This window comes from Salvelinus fontinalis, unplaced genomic scaffold, assembly GCF_029448725.1.
Source record: "Salvelinus fontinalis isolate EN_2023a unplaced genomic scaffold, ASM2944872v1 scaffold_0078, whole genome shotgun sequence".
In the NCBI taxonomy this organism is placed as follows: Eukaryota; Metazoa; Chordata; class Actinopteri; order Salmoniformes; family Salmonidae; genus Salvelinus; species Salvelinus fontinalis.
The window spans coordinates 200,001-216,572 of NW_026600287.1; the positions used below are offsets into that span (position 1 = coordinate 200,001).

General features: G+C 41.3%; 1 protein-coding gene across 2 annotated transcripts in view; it reads right to left on the reverse strand.

Moving 5' to 3' along the window:
- LOC129842949 (proline-rich protein 5-like) overlaps positions 1-16,572 on the reverse strand; it is a 77,122-nt gene that overhangs the window by 18,762 nt on the left and 41,788 nt on the right. For both annotated transcript variants that reach the window (XM_055911664.1, XM_055911663.1), the window contains 4 exons: positions 15,683-15,731; positions 9,286-9,343; positions 7,217-7,308; positions 5,781-5,921 (listed from right to left, as the gene is read on the reverse strand). In XM_055911664.1, the coding sequence (XP_055767639.1) occupies positions 5,781-5,921; positions 7,217-7,308; positions 9,286-9,343; positions 15,683-15,731 (340 nt within the window). The remainder of the gene's footprint in view (positions 1-5,780; positions 5,922-7,216; positions 7,309-9,285; positions 9,344-15,682; positions 15,732-16,572) is intronic.

Genomic DNA, 16,572 nt, shown 5'->3' on the forward strand with positions numbered 1-16,572 from the left:
GGTCCTATTCTCTGTTCTCTCCTCTCTATTGGTCCTATTCTCTGTTCTCTCCTCTCTCTTGGTCCTGTTCTCTGTTCTCTCCTCTCTCTTGGTCCTGTTCTCTCCTCTCTCCTCTCTCTTGGTCCTGTTCTCTGTTATCTCCTCTCTCTTGGTCCTATTCTCTCCTCTCTCCTCTCTCTAGGTCCTGTTCTCTGTTCTCTCCTCCCTCTTGGTCCTGTTCTCTCCTCTCTCCTCTCTCTTGGTCCTGTTCTCTGTTCTCTCCTCCCTCTTGGTCCTGTTCTCTGTTCTCTCCTCTCTCTTGGTCCTGTTCTCTCCTCTCTATTGGTCCTGTTCTCTGTTCTCTCCTCTCTATTGGTCCTATTCTCTGTTCTCTCCTCTCTCTTGGTCCTGTTCTCTGTTCTCTCCTCTCTCTTGGTCCTATTCTCTGTTCTCTCCTCTCTATTGGTCCTATTCTCTCCTCTCTCCTCTCTCTTGGTCCTATTCTCTCCTCTCTCCTCTCTCTTGGTCCTATTCTCTCCTCTCTCCTCTCTCTTGGTCCTGTTCTCTGTTCTCTCCTCTCTCTTGGTCCTGTTCTCTGTTCTCTCCTCTCTCTTGGTCCTGTTCTCTGCTCCGGTCTCTGTAGCCAGATTTGTCTGTGACGACTGGTCTCTATAGCCAGACTGTCCTTCTGGTCAGCCAGGTTTGTCTGTGACGACCAGTCTCTGTAGCCAGACTGTCCTCTCTGGTCAGCCAGCCTTGTCTGTGACCACCGGTCTCTGTAGCCAGACTGTGCTCACTCAGTCTGTACCTAGTCAGTGTTTTCCTCAGTTTTCTATAAGTCACAGTGGTCAGATAGTCTGCCACCAAGTACTGTCTGTAGCATTGAAGTTTACTTGGATTTTGTTTGTGGTGTCTTTCCAATAGGTGATGTATTTTTCTTTTTGCTTTGTGATGATTTGATTGGGCCAGATTTTCTGAGTGATATCCTGAGGCTCTATGGGGTTGGTTTGGGTTAGTGAACTGAGCCTCAGAACCAGCTGGCTGAGGGGACTCTTCTCTTGTTTCATCTCTTGACATTGCAGAGGTGTGTGATGCAATGTTTTGGGGTCACTTGTTTTTAGATGGGTGTAAAATGTGATGTCTCTTTTTTCTATTTGAATGAGGTGCTGCAACACAGTCTGGAAAAACTCTGCATGTAGTATTTCAATTGGATGTTTGTCCCATTTGGTAAATTAATTATTAATACTTCACTGCCATATAGAGCAACTGGTTCAATAACAGATTAGATTTTTGTTGTTGACAGATTCTAATTGGAATTTCGATTTTAATGTTCCTTCCTGGCATGCTCTTCTTGCTTTGTCTCTCAGCTCATTCACAACCATGTGAAAGCGACCTGTGTTGCTGATATTTAGGCCTAGATATGTGTAGTTTTTTGTGTGTTCTAATAGAACTGTGTCCAAATATAATTTATATTTTTCATCCTGATTTACAGACCTTTTCTGGAATATCATTATATTCTTTTATTTTTTTTGGTTAACGGTCAGAGTCCAGGTCTGACAGAACCTGTGATTAACGGTCAGAGCCCAGGTCTGACGGAACCTGTGGTTAACGGTCAGAGCCCAGGTCTGACGGAACCTGTGGTTAACGGTCAGAGCCCAGGTCTGACGGAACCTGTGGTTAACGGTCAGAGCCCAGGTCTGACAGAACCTGTGGTTAACGGTCAGAGCCCAGGTCTGACAGAACCTGTGGTTAACGGTCAGAGCCCAGGTCTGACAGAACCTGTGGTTAACGGTCAGAGCCCAGGTCTGACAGAACCTGTGGTTAACGGTCAGAGCCCAGGTCTGACAGAACCTGTGGTTAACGGTCAGAGCCCAGGTCTGACAGAACCTGTGGTTAACGGTCAGAGCCCAGGTCTGACAGAACCTGTGGTTAACGGTCAGAGCCCAGGTCTGACAGAACCTGTGGTTAACGGTCAGAGCCCAGGTCTGACAGAACCTGTGGTTAACGGTCAGAGCCCAGGTCTGACGGAACCTGTAATTAACGGTCAGAGTCCAGGTCTGACAGAACCTGTGGTTAACGGTTAGAGTCCAGGTCTGAACCAGATGATCTAGGTGCTGCTGTAACTCCTCCTTAGTGGGAGACAACAGCACCAGGTCATCTGTCTACAGCAGACCCTCCTTAGTGGGAGACGGCAGCACCAGGTCATCTGTCTACAGCAGACCCTCCTTAGTGGGAGACAACAGCACCAGGTCATCTGCATACAGCAGACCCTCCTTAGTGGGAGACAGCAGCACCAGGTCATCTGTCTACAGCAGACCCTCCTTAGTGGGAGACGGCAGCACCAGGTCATCTGCATACAGCAGACCCTCCTTAGTGGGAGACAGCAGACCCTCCTTAGTGGGAGACAACAGCACCAGGTCATCTGTCTACATCAGACCCTCCTTAGTGGGAGACAACAGCACCAGGTCATCTGTCAACAGCAGACCCCCCTTAGTGGGAGACAGCAGCACCAGGTCATCTGTCTACAGCAGACCCTCCTTAGTGGGAGACAGCAGCACCAGGTCATCTGTCAACAGCAGACCCCCCTTAGTGGGAGACAGCAGCACCAGGTCATCTGTCTACAGCAGACCCTCCTTAGTGGGAGACAACAGCACCAGGTCATCTGCATACAGCAGACCCTCCTTAGTGGGAGACAGCAGCACCAGGTCATCTGTCAACAGCAGACCCTCCTTAGTGGGAGACAACAGCACCAGGTCATCTGTCAACAGCAGACCCTCCTTAGTGGGAGACAGCAGACCCTCCTTAGTGGGAGACAACAGCACCAGGTCATCTGTCTACAGCAGACCCTCCTTAGTGGGAGACAGCAGCACCAGGTCATCTGTATACAGCAGACCCTCCTTAGTGGGAGACAGCAGCACCAGGTCATCTGTCTACAGCAGACCCTCTTTAGTGGGAGACAACAGCACCAGGTCATCTGCATACAGCAGACCCTCCTTAGTGGGAGACGGCAGACCCTCCTTAGTGGGAGACGGCAGACCCTCCTTAGTGGGAGACAGCAGACCCTCCTTAGTGGGAGACAGCAGACCCTCCTTAGTGGGAGACAGCAGACCCTCCTTAGTGGGAGACAGCAGCACCAGGTCATCTGCGTACAGCAGACACTTGATTTCAGTGTTGTGTAGGGTGATACCAGGTGCTGCCGATTCTTCTAATGTTTAATGTTTTGCCAATTCATTAATGTAGATGTTAAATAGTGTTGGACTTATTGAGCAGCCCTGTTTCACTCCCCGTACCTGAGAGAAGATGTCTGTTTGCTTGTTGCCAATTCTAACCGCACATTTGTTTTTAGTGTACACTGATTTAAAAACATATGTTTTCCTTCCAATTCCACTTTCTATTATTTAAAAAAAATACCTTTGTGCCAAATTGAATCAAATGCTTTCTTGAAGTCTACAAAACACGAGTAGATTGTGCCTTTGTTTTGGTTTACTTGTTGCTCAATTAGAGTGTGGAGGGTGGAAATGAGGTCTTTAAAAATAATCCAATCTGGCTTCTGTTGAGGACGTTGTGTTCATCAAGGACATGGTGTAGTCTGCTATTTATGATACTGCAGAGAATTTAACTCTTTGGACTCATCACATGAGCTGCTGCGACTGTTTATGATCTATCCTGTTGCCTAGTCACTTTATCCCTACCTATATGTACATAGCTACCTCAATTACTTTGTACCCCTAAACATCGACTTGGTACTGGTACCCCGTGTATACAGCCAAGTTATTACCTCGTACCCCAGCACATCAACTCAGTACTGGTACCCCGTGTATACAGCCAAGTTATTACCTCGTACCCCAGCACATCAACTCAGTACTGGTACCCCGTGTATACAGCCAAGTTATTACCTCGTACCCCAGCACATCAACTCAGTACTGGTACCCCGTGTATACAGCCAAGTTATTACCTCGTACCCCAGCACATCAACTCAGTACTGGTACCCCGTGTATACAGCCAAGTTATTACCTCGTACCCCTACACATCAACCCAGTACTGGTACCCCGTGTATACAGCCAAGTTATTACCTCGTACCCCAGCACATCAACTCAGTACTGGTACCCCGTGTATACAGCCAAGTTATTACCTCGTACCCCAGCACATCAACTCAGTACTGGTACCCCGTGTATACAGCCAAGTTATTACCTCGCACCCCAGCACATCAACTCAGTACTGGTACCCCGTGTATACAGCCAAGTTATTACCTCGTACCCCAACACATCAACTCAGTACTGGTACCCCGTGTATACAGCCAAGTTATTACATCGTACCACAGCACATCAACTCAGGACTGGTACCCCGTGTATACAGCCAAGTTATTACCTCGTACCCCTGCACATCAACTCAGTACTGGTACCCTGTGTATACAGTACTGAGTTGTCTCTCTGCATTGTAGGGAAGGGCCCGTCAGTCAGCATGTCATTGTAGGGAAGGGCCCGTCAGTCAGCATGTCATTGTAGGGAAGGGCCCGTCAGTCAGCATGTCATTGTTGGGAAGGGCCCGTCAGTCAGCATGTCATTGTTGGGAAGGGCCCGTCAGTCAGCATGTCATTGTAGGGAAGGGCCAGTCAGTCAGCATGTCATTGTAGGGAAGGGCCCGTCAGTCAGCATGTTGGGAAGGGCCCGTCAGTCAGCATGTCATTGTAGGGAAGGGCCAGTCAGTCAGCATGTCATTGTAGGGAAGGGCCCGTCAGTCAGCATGTCATTGTTGGGAAGGGCCCGTCAGTCAGCATGTCATTGTTGGGAAGGGCCCGTCAGTCAGCATGTCATTGTTGGGAAGGGCCCGTCAGTCAGCATGTTGGGAAGGGCCCGTCAGTCAGCATGTCATTGTTGGGAAGGGCCCGTCAGTCAGCATGTCATTGTAGGGAAGGGCCCGTCAGTCAGCATGTCATTGTAGGGAAGGGCCCATCAGTCAGCATGTCATTGTTGGGAAGGGCCCGTCAGTCAGCATGTCATTGTAGGGAAGGGCCCGTCAGTCAGCATTTCATTGTTGAGAAGGGCCCGTCAGTTAGCATGTCATTGTTAGTCTACACCTGCTGTTTACGATGTGACAAATAACATTTGATTTGAGTCCAATCAAATCAAAATCAAATCAAATGTATTTAAATAGTCCTTCACACATCAGCTGATGTGTCAAAGTGCTGTACAGAAACCAAGCCTAAAACCCCAAACAGCAAGCAATGCAGGTGTAGAAGCACGGTGGCTAGGAAAAACTCCCTAGAAAGGCCAAAACCTAGGAAGAAACCTAGAGAGGAACCAGGCTATGAGGGGTGGCCAGTCCTCTTCTGGCTGTGCCGGGTGGAGATTATAACAGAACATGGCCAAGATGTTCAAATGTTCATAAATGACCAGCATGGTCAAATAATAATAATCACAGTAGTTGTTGAGGGTGCAACAGGTCAGCACCTCAGGAGTAAATGTCAGTTGGCTTTTCATAGCCGATCATTAAGAGTATCTCTACCGCTCCTGCTGTCTCTAGAGAGTTGAAAACAGCAGGTCTGGGACAGGTAGCACGTCCGGTGAACAGGTCAGGGTTCCATAGCCGCAGGCAGAACAGTTGAAACTGGAGCAGCAGCACGGCCAGGAGTCCTTATGTGTGTGTCTGAGTGCACGCCTCTGTACGTGTTTGACTGTGTGTGTGTGTGTGTGTGTGTGTGTGTGTGTGTGTGTGTGTTTGTGTGTGTGTGTGTGTGTGTGTGGGTGTGTATGCCTCTGTACATGTTTGACTGTGTGTGTGTGTGCCTCTCTACTCCCTACCTGCAGTATAAGCAACATCTGTATGATAGAGGGGGGGACACGGGCGCGGGGGCGGGACAGGGCGTCCTCCAGCTTGATGTTCAGAGTGATGATGCTTCTGAAGTGAAGCAGGGCCAGCTGACGCACCGACGGCTCCTTACCCTGGTGGAGATTACACACAGAGATTACACACAGAGATTACACACAGAGATTACACACAGAGATTACACACAGAGATTACACACAGAGAGATTACACACAGAGATTACACACAGAGATTACACACAGAGATTACACACACAGAGATTACACACAGAAATTACACACACATAGATTACACACACAGAGATTACACACACAGAGATTACACACACAGAGATTACACACAGAGATTACACACACAGAGATTACACACAGAGATTACACACACAGAGATTACACACACAGAGATTACACACAGAGATTACTCACACAGAGATTACACACACAGAGATTACACACACAGAGATTACACACACAGAGATTACACACAGAGATTACACACACAGAGATTACACACACATAGATTACACACACAGAGATTACACACACAGAGATTACACACACATAGATTACACACACAGAGATTACACACAAAGATTACACACACAGAGATTACACACAGAGATTACACACACAGAGACATGCACACACAGAGATTACACACAGAGAATACACACAGAGATTACACACAGAGATTACACACAGAGACATGCACACACAGAGACATGCACACACAGAGATTACACACACAGAGACATGCACACACAGAGATTACACACAGAGATCACACACAGAGATTACGAGAGAGGGAGAGAGAGACAGAGACAGAGAGACAGACAGACAGAGGGAAAGAGAGAAAGAGAGAGAGAGAGAGACAGAGAGAAAGAGAGAGAGAGAGAAAGAGAGAGAGAGAGAAAGAGACAGAGACAGAGACCGAGAGAGACAGAGAGAGACAGAGAGAGACAGAGAGAGAGAGAGAGAGAGAGAGAGAGAGAGAGAGAGAGAGAGAAAGACAGACAGACAGAGAGAAAGAGAGACAGACAGAGAGAAAGAGAGAGCGAGAGAGAAAGAGTGTGAGAGAGAGAGCGAGAGAGAGAGAGAGATACAGAGAGAGAGGGAGAGGAGACAGAGGACAGAGACAGAGAGAGAGACAGAGAGAGAGACAGAGAGACAGAGACAGAGACAGTGGGAGAGGAGACAGAGGACAGAGACAGAGAGGAGACAGAGAGAGAGAGACAGAGAGACAGAGACAGAGACAGAGACAGAGAGAGAGACAGAGAGAGAGAGAGAGAGAGAGAGAGAGAGAGAGAGAGAGAGAGAGAGAGAGACCATGCTTAGGGCCACTCAACATTCTATTGTGGAGCTCCTGCAACTAAATTATAAACAGTACTGACACCCTTAATGAGTAACTGTACCTGTACTGGGTAGAAGATAGCCTGAAGCATGGACAGAACATCACAGAAGAAGAAGTCCCACGTCTCTGCCAAGGAGTCCAATAGCTTCTGACCTGGAGACAACCAGGAAGTCAAAATAACCAATCAGAAATTAGCACTTGGTGTTAATTAGCATAGACTCAAAAGTGTGAATGTTCTATGTTTGATATGTTGTAATTTCTCCTGGTTTGTCACAGATACTGTCACAGATCCTCAAAACCACAGCAGCAGAGAGCTGCATCAACACCTCTCACACACTGAGATCTGAGAACTGCTTGTGGCAGAGGGAATCCGGAGAGAGATTTAGTTATCAGTTAGCTGTTTCTGAGCAGTGCTGCCAAATGGCACAGTGGTGTGGGCCGCTGGGTCATCACGGTGGCGGCTGTGTTACGGTGGCGGGTACGGCTGGGTCACGGTGGTGGGGACGGCTGGGTCACGGTGGCGGGGACGGCTGGGTCATGGTGGCGGGGAGCGGCTGGGACACGGTGGTGGGGACGGCTGGGTTACGGTGGTGGGGACGGCTGGGTCACGGTGGCGGGGAGCGGCTGGGACACGGCTGGAGCAGAGGGCTACTGGGTTTTACCATCTGAAGAGGACAAGTCATTTTGAAAGGGTTCTATTGTGAGAAGCTGACTGACTGACACCAGACGAGGAACCGAAGAGAGGCAGTAAAGGGAGGGAGGAAGGATAGGAGGGTGAGGGACGAGGCCTGGTTCAACTTCTTCAACAATGTCAAATCTCACATCTGGTTGTGGTCTGAGGGCTGTGACGTTAGTAACACTTCCTGTCTGGTCGCCATGACAATAGCACTTCAGCAGAAATAAGCTGTGTACTTGATGTCAGGGTCAGGTGGTTTGAGCGTCTTCACCACTTGACAATACCTCAACAGAGACGATAATGGGCCACAATAGGCTACATCATGACCAACCAGTACTTCAGAAAGTACTTCAAACAATGCTATGACAGTACTTCAAACAGTACTAAAACAGTACTTCAAACATGACTTCAAACAGTACTTCAAACAGTACTACAACAGTACTTCAAACAGTACTACGACAGTACTTCAAACAGTACAACGACAGTACTTCAAACAGTACTACGACAGTACTTCAAACAGTACTACGACAGTACTTCAAGCAGTACTACTGCGGTACTTCAAGCAGTACTACTGCGGTACTTCAAGCAGTACTACTGCGGTACTTCAAACAGTACTACGACAGTACTTCAAACAGTACTACGACAGTACTTCAAACAGTACTACGACAGTACTTCAAACAGTACTACGACAGTACTTCAAACAGTACCACGACAGTACTTCAAACAGTACTACGACAGTCCTTCAAACAGTACTACTGCGGTACTTCAAACAGTACTACAACAGTACTTCAAACAGTACTACGACAGTACTTCAAACAGTACTACTGCGGTACTTCAAACAGTACTACAACAGTACTTCAAACAGTACTACGACAGTACTTCAAACAGTACTACGGCAGTACTTCAAACAGTACTACGACAGTACTTCAAACAGTACCACGACAGTACTTCAAACAGTACTACGACAGTCCTTCAAACAGTACTACTGCGGTACTTCAAACAGTACTACGACAGTACTTCAAACAGTACTACTGCAATACTTCAAACAGTACTACTGCGGTACTTCAAACAGTACTACGACAGTACTTCAAACAGTACTACGACAGTACTTCAAACAGTACCACGACAGTACTTCAAACAGTACCACGACAGTACTTCAAACAGTACCACGACAGTACTTCAAACAGTACCACGACAGTACTTCAAACAGTACTACTGCGGTACTTCAAACAGTACTACGACAGTACTTCAAACAGTACTACGACAGTACTTCAAACAGTACAAACAGTACTACGACAGTACTTCAAACAGTACTACGACAGTACTTCAAACAGTACTACGACAGTACTTCAAACAGTACTACGACAGTACTTCAAACAGTACAAACAGTACTACGACAGTACTTCAAACAGTGCTACATCTTTATTGTATTAGTAATGTAACATGATACATACCTTCATAGAACCGCATTTTGTCCCTCAGTATCACCATTCCCTTTGTCAGCAGCTGATTCTGCAGAGGAAAGAAAACAAAGTTTCACATTCTACGACCAGGACTTCTTTTACTATATTATGAGTAATGTTAGTAATATCCACATAATATTAGCAATATCAGAGTAATATTAGTAATACCAGAGTAATAGTAGTAATATCAGAGTAATGTTAGTAATATTTGAGTAATATTAGTAATACCAGAGTGATATTAGTAATATCAGAGTAATATTAGTAATAGCAGAGTAATATTAGTAATATCAGAGTAATATTAGTAATATCAGAGTAATATTAGTAATATCAGAGTAATGTTAGTAATATTTGAGTAATATTAGTAATATCAGAGTGATATTAGTAATATCAGAGTAATGCTAGTAATAGTAATGTTAATATCAGAGTCATGTTAATATCAGAGTCATGTTAATATCAGAGTCATGTTAGTATCAGAGTCATGTTAATATCAGAGTCATGTTAATATCAGAGTCATGTTAATATCAGAGTCACGTTAATATCAGAGTCACGTTAATATCAGAGTCATGTTAATATCAGAGTCATGTTAATATCAGAGTCATGTTAATATCAGAGTCACGTTAATATCAGAGTCATGTTAATATCAGAGTCATGTTAATATCAGAGTCATGTTAATATCAGAGTCATGTTAATATCAGAGTCATGTTAATATCAGAGTCATGTTAATATCAGAGTCATGTTAGTAATAGTCGTGTTAATATCAGAGTCATGTTAATATCAGAGTCATGTTAATATCAGAGTCATGTTAGTATCAGAGTCATGTTAATATCAGAGTCATGTTAATATCAGAGTCATGTTAATATCAGAGTCACGTTAATATCAGAGTCATGTTAATATCAGAGTCATGTTAGTATCAGAGTCATGTTAGTAATAGTCGTGTTAATATCAGAGTCATGTTAATATCAGAGTCATGTTAATATCAGAGTCATGTTAGTATCAGAGTCATGTTAATATCAGAGTCATGTTAATATCAGAGTCATGTTAATATCAGAGTCATGTTAATATCAGAGTCATGTTAATATCAGAGTCATGTTAATATCAGAGTCATGTTAGTAATAGTCGTGTTAATATCAGAGTCATGTTAATATCAGAGTCATGTTAATATCAGAGTCATGTTAATATCAGAGTCATGTTAGTATCAGAGTCATGTTAGTAATAGTCGTGTTAATATCAGAGTCATGTTAATATCAGAGTCATGTTAGTATCAGAGTCATGTTAGTATCAGAGTCATGTTAGTATCAGAGTCATGTTAGTATCAGAGTCATGTTAGTATCAGAGTCATGTTAGTAATAGTCGTGTTAATATCAGAGTCATGTTAATATCAGTCATGTTAGTATCAGAGTCATGTTAGTATCAGAGTCATGTTAGTATCAGAGTCATGTTAGTAATAGTCGTGTTAATATCAGAGTCATGTTAATATCAGAGTCATGTTAGTATCAGAGTCATGTTAGTATCAGAGTCATGTTAGTATCAGAGTCATGTTAGTAATATCAGAGTCATGTTAGTATCAGAGTCATGTTAATATCAGAGTCATGTTAATATCAGAGTCATGTTAGTATCAGAGTCATGTTAATATCAGAGTCATGTTAGTATCAGAGTCATGTTAATATCAGAGTCACGTTAATATCAGAGTCACGTTAATATCAGAGTCATGTTAATATCAGAGTCATGTTAGTATCAGAGTCATGTTAGTATCAGAGTCATGTTAATATCAGAGTCATGTTAATATCAGAGTCATGTTAATATCAGAGTCATGTTAGTAATAGTCGTGTTAATATCAGAGTCATGTTAATATCATAGTCATGTTAATATCAGAGTCGTGTTAATATCAGAGTCATGTTAATATCAGAGTCATGTTAGTAATATCAGAGTCATGTTAATATCAGAGTCATGTTAATATCAGAGTCATGTTAGTATCAGAGTCATGTTAATATCAGAGTCGTGTTAATATCAGAGTCATGTTAATATCAGAGTCATGTTAATATCAGAGTCATGTTAATATCAGAGTCATGTTAATATCAGAGTCATGTTAATATCAGAGTCATGTTAATATCAGAGTCATGTTAATATCAGAGTAATGCTAGTAATAGTCATGTTAATATCAGAGTCATGTTAATATCAGAGTCATGTTAATATCAGAGTCATGTTAATATCAGAGTCATGTTAATATCAGAGTCATGTTAATATCAGAGTCATGTTAGTAATAGTCATGTTAATATCAGAGTCATGTTAATATCAGAGTAATGCTAGTAATAGTCATGTTAATATCAGAGTCATGTTAGTATCAGAGTCATGTTAGTATCAGAGTCATGTTAGTATCAGAGTCATGTTAGTATCAGAGTCATGTTAATATCAGAGTCATGTTAATATCAGAGTCATGTTAATATCAGAGTAATGTTAGTATCAGAGTCATGTTAATATCAGAGTCATGTTAATATCAGAGTCATGTTAGTATCAGAGTCATGTTAATATCAGAGTCATGTTAATATCAGAGTAATGTTAGTATCAGAGTCATGTTAATATCAGAGTCATGTTAATATCAGAGTCATGTTAGTATCAGAGTCATGTTAATATCAGAGTCATGTTAGTATCAGAGTCATGTTAATATCAGAGTCATGTTAATATCAGAGTCATGTTAATATCAGAGTCATGTTAATATCAGAGTCATGTTAATATCAGAGTAATGTTAGTATCAGAGTCATGTTAATATCAGAGTCATGTTAGTATCAGAGTCATGTTAATATCAGAGTCATGTTAATATCAGAGTCATGTTAATATCAGAGTCATGTTAGTAATAGTCATGTTAGTATCAGAGTCATGTTAATATCAGAGTCATGTTAATATCAGAGTCATGTTAATATCAGAGTCATGTTAGTAATATCAGAGTCATGTTAATATCAGAGTCATGTTAATATCAGAGTCATGTTAATATCAGAGTAATGCTAGTAATAGTCATGTTAATATCAGAGTCATGTTAGTAATAGTCGTGTTAATATCAGAGTCATGTTAATATCAGAGTCATGTTAATATCAGAGTCATGTTAATATCAGAGTCATGTTAGTATCAGAGTCATGTTAGTAATAGTCGTGTTAATATCAGAGTCATGTTAATATCAGAGTCATGTTAGTATCAGAGTCATGTTAGTATCAGAGTCATGTTAGTATCAGAGTCATGTTAGTATCAGAGTCATGTTAGTATCAGAGTCATGTTAGTAATAGTCGTGTTAATATCAGAGTCATGTTAATATCAGAGTCATGTTAGTATCAGAGTCATGTTAGTATCAGAGTCATGTTAGTATCAGAGTCATGTTAGTAATAGTCGTGTTAATATCAGAGTCATGTTAATATCAGAGTCATGTTAGTATCAGAGTCATGTTAGTATCAGAGTCATGTTAGTATCAGAGTCATGTTAGTAATATCAGAGTCATGTTAGTATCAGAGTCATGTTAATATCAGAGTCATGTTAATATCAGAGTCATGTTAGTATCAGAGTCATGTTAATATCAGAGTCATGTTAGTATCAGAGTCATGTTAATATCAGAGTCACGTTAATATCAGAGTCACGTTAATATCAGAGTCACGTTAATATCAGAGTCATGTTAGTATCAGAGTCATGTTAGTATCAGAGTCATGTTAATATCAGAGTCATGTTAATATCAGAGTCATGTTAATATCAGAGTCATGTTAGTAATAGTCGTGTTAATATCAGAGTCATGTTAATATCATAGTCATGTTAATATCAGAGTCGTGTTAATATCAGAGTCATGTTAATATCAGAGTCATGTTAGTAATATCAGAGTCATGTTAATATCAGAGTCATGTTAATATCAGAGTCATGTTAGTATCAGAGTCATGTTAATATCAGAGTCGTGTTAATATCAGAGTCATGTTAATATCAGAGTCATGTTAATATCAGAGTCATGTTAATATCAGAGTCATGTTAATATCAGAGTCATGTTAATATCAGAGTCATGTTAATATCAGAGTCATGTTAATATCAGAGTAATGCTAGTAATAGTCATGTTAATATCAGAGTCATGTTAATATCAGAGTCATGTTAATATCAGAGTCATGTTAATATCAGAGTCATGTTAATATCAGAGTCATGTTAATATCAGAGTCATGTTAGTAATAGTCATGTTAATATCAGAGTCATGTTAATATCAGAGTAATGCTAGTAATAGTCATGTTAATATCAGAGTCATGTTAGTATCAGAGTCATGTTAGTATCAGAGTCATGTTAGTATCAGAGTCATGTTAGTATCAGAGTCATGTTAATATCAGAGTCATGTTAATATCAGAGTCATGTTAATATCAGAGTAATGTTAGTATCAGAGTCATGTTAATATCAGAGTCATGTTAATATCAGAGTCATGTTAGTATCAGAGTCATGTTAATATCAGAGTCATGTTAATATCAGAGTAATGTTAGTATCAGAGTCATGTTAATATCAGAGTCATGTTAATATCAGAGTCATGTTAGTATCAGAGTCATGTTAATATCAGAGTCATGTTAGTATCAGAGTCATGTTAATATCAGAGTCATGTTAATATCAGAGTCATGTTAATATCAGAGTCATGTTAATATCAGAGTAATGTTAGTATCAGAGTCATGTTAATATCAGAGTCATGTTAGTATCAGAGTCATGTTAATATCAGAGTCATGTTAATATCAGAGTCATGTTAATATCAGAGTCATGTTAGTAATAGTCATGTTAGTATCAGAGTCATGTTAATATCAGAGTCATGTTAATATCAGAGTCATGTTAATATCAGAGTCATGTTAGTAATATCAGAGTCATGTTAATATCAGAGTCATGTTAATATCAGAGTCATGTTAATATCAGAGTAATGCTAGTAATAGTCATGTTAATATCAGAGTCATGTTAATATCAGAGTCATGTTAATATCAGAGTCATGTTAATATCAGAGTCATGTTAATATCAGAGTCATGTTAGTAATATCAGAGTCATGTTAATATCAGAGTCATGTTAATATCAGAGTCATGTTAATATCAGAGTCATGTTAATATCAGAGTCATGTTAATATCAGAGTCATGTTAGTAATAGTCATGTTAGTATCAGAGTCATGTTAATATCAGAGTCATGTTAATATCAGAGTCATGTTAATATCAGAGTCATGTTAGTAATATCAGAGTCATGTTAATATCAGAGTCATGTTAATATCAGAGTCATGTTAATATCAGAGTAATGCTAGTAATAGTCATGTTAATATCAGAGTCATGTTAATATCAGAGTCATGTTAATATCAGAGTCATGTTAATATCAGAGTCATGTTAATATCAGAGTCATGTTAGTAATATCAGAGTCATGTTAATATCAGAGTCATGTTAATATCAGAGTCATGTTAATATCAGAGTCATGTTAATATCAGAGTCATGTTAATATCAGAGTCACGTTAATATCAGAGTAATGCTAGTAATAGTCATGTTAATATCAGAGTCACGTTAATATCAGAGTCATGTTAATATCAGAGTCATGTTAATATCAGAGTCATGTTAGTAATAGTCGTGTTAATATCAGAGTCATGTTAATATCAGAGTCATGTTAATATCAGAGTCATGTTAATATCAGAGTAATGCTAGTAATAGTCATGTTAATATCAGAGTCATGTTAATATCAGAGTCATGTTAATATCAGAGTCATGTTAATATCAGAGTCATGTTAATATCAGAGTCATGTTAATATCAGAGTCATGTTAGTATCAGAGTCATGTTAATATCAGAGTCATGTTAATATCAGAGTCATGTTAATATCAGAGTCATGTTAATATCAGAGTCATGTTAATATCAGAGTCATGTTAATATCAGAGTCATGTTAATATCAGAGTCATGTTAATATCAGAGTCATGTTAATATCAGAGTAATGCTAGTAATAGTCATGTTAATATCAGAGTCACGTTAATATCAGAGTCATGTTAATATCAGAGTCATGTTAATATCAGAGTCATGTTAATATCAGAGTCATGTTAATATCAGAGTCATGTTAATATCAGAGTCATGTTAATATCAGAGTCATGTTAATATCAGAGTCATGTTAATATCAGAGTCATGTTAATATCAGAGTCATGTTAATATCAGAGTCACGTTAATATCAGAGTCACGTTAATATCAGAGTCATGTTAATATCAGAGTCATGTTAATATCAGAGTCATGTTAATATCAGAGTAATGTTAATATCAGAGTCATGTTAATATCAGAGTCATGTTAATATCAGAGTCATGTTAATATCAGAGTCATGTTAATATCAGAGTCATGTTAATATCAGAGTCATGTTAATATCAGTGCTGAGGTGCAGAGAAACAGTCTCTTACCTGGAGGTATTCAGTGAAGAAAGAGCCCAGCTCCGTCTTCAGTAGTTGCCTAGAAGAAAACAGACGTTTAACATCAGTGACCAGTTAGCGTTGTGAAGGCTAGGGTAATGGTTGATCTGGGGTGGGGACATGGAGCTAGGGTAATGGTTGATCTGGGGTGTGGACATGGAGCTAGGGTTAGGGTTGATCTGGGGTGTGGACATGGAGCTAGGGTTAGGGTTGATCTGGGGTGGGGACATGGAGCTAGGGTTAGGGTTGATCTGGGGTGTGGACATGGAGCAAGGGTTAAGGTTGATCTGGGGTGTGGAAATGGAGCAAGGGTTAAGGTTGATCTGGGGTGTGGACATGGAGCTAGGGTTAAGGTTGAGCTGGGGTGTGGACATGGAGCTAGGGTTAGGGTTGAGCTAGGGTTAGGGTTGATCTGGGGTGTGGACATGGAGCTAGGGTTAAGGTTGAGCTAGGGTTAGGGTTGATCTGGGGTGTGGACATGGAGCTAGGGTTAGGGTTGATCTGGGGTGTGGACATGGAGCTAGGGTTAGGGTTGATCTGGGGTGTGGACATGGAGCTAGGGTTAGGGTTGATCTGGGGTGGGGACATGGAGCTAGGGTTAGGGTTGATCTGGGGTGTGGACATGGAGCTAGGGTTAGGGTTGATCTGGGGTGTGGACATGGAGCTAGGGTTGATCTCCATTCTGAACTGGGTGGTCTCAGTCCCATCTGACCTCCATACTGAACTGGGTGGTCTCAGTCCCACCTGACCTCCATTCTGAACTGGGTGGTCTCAGTCCCCCCTGACCTCCATTCTGAACTGGGTGGTCTCAGTCCCATCTGATCTCCATTCTGAACTGGGTGGTCTCAGTCCCTCCTAACCTCCATACTGAACTGGGTGGT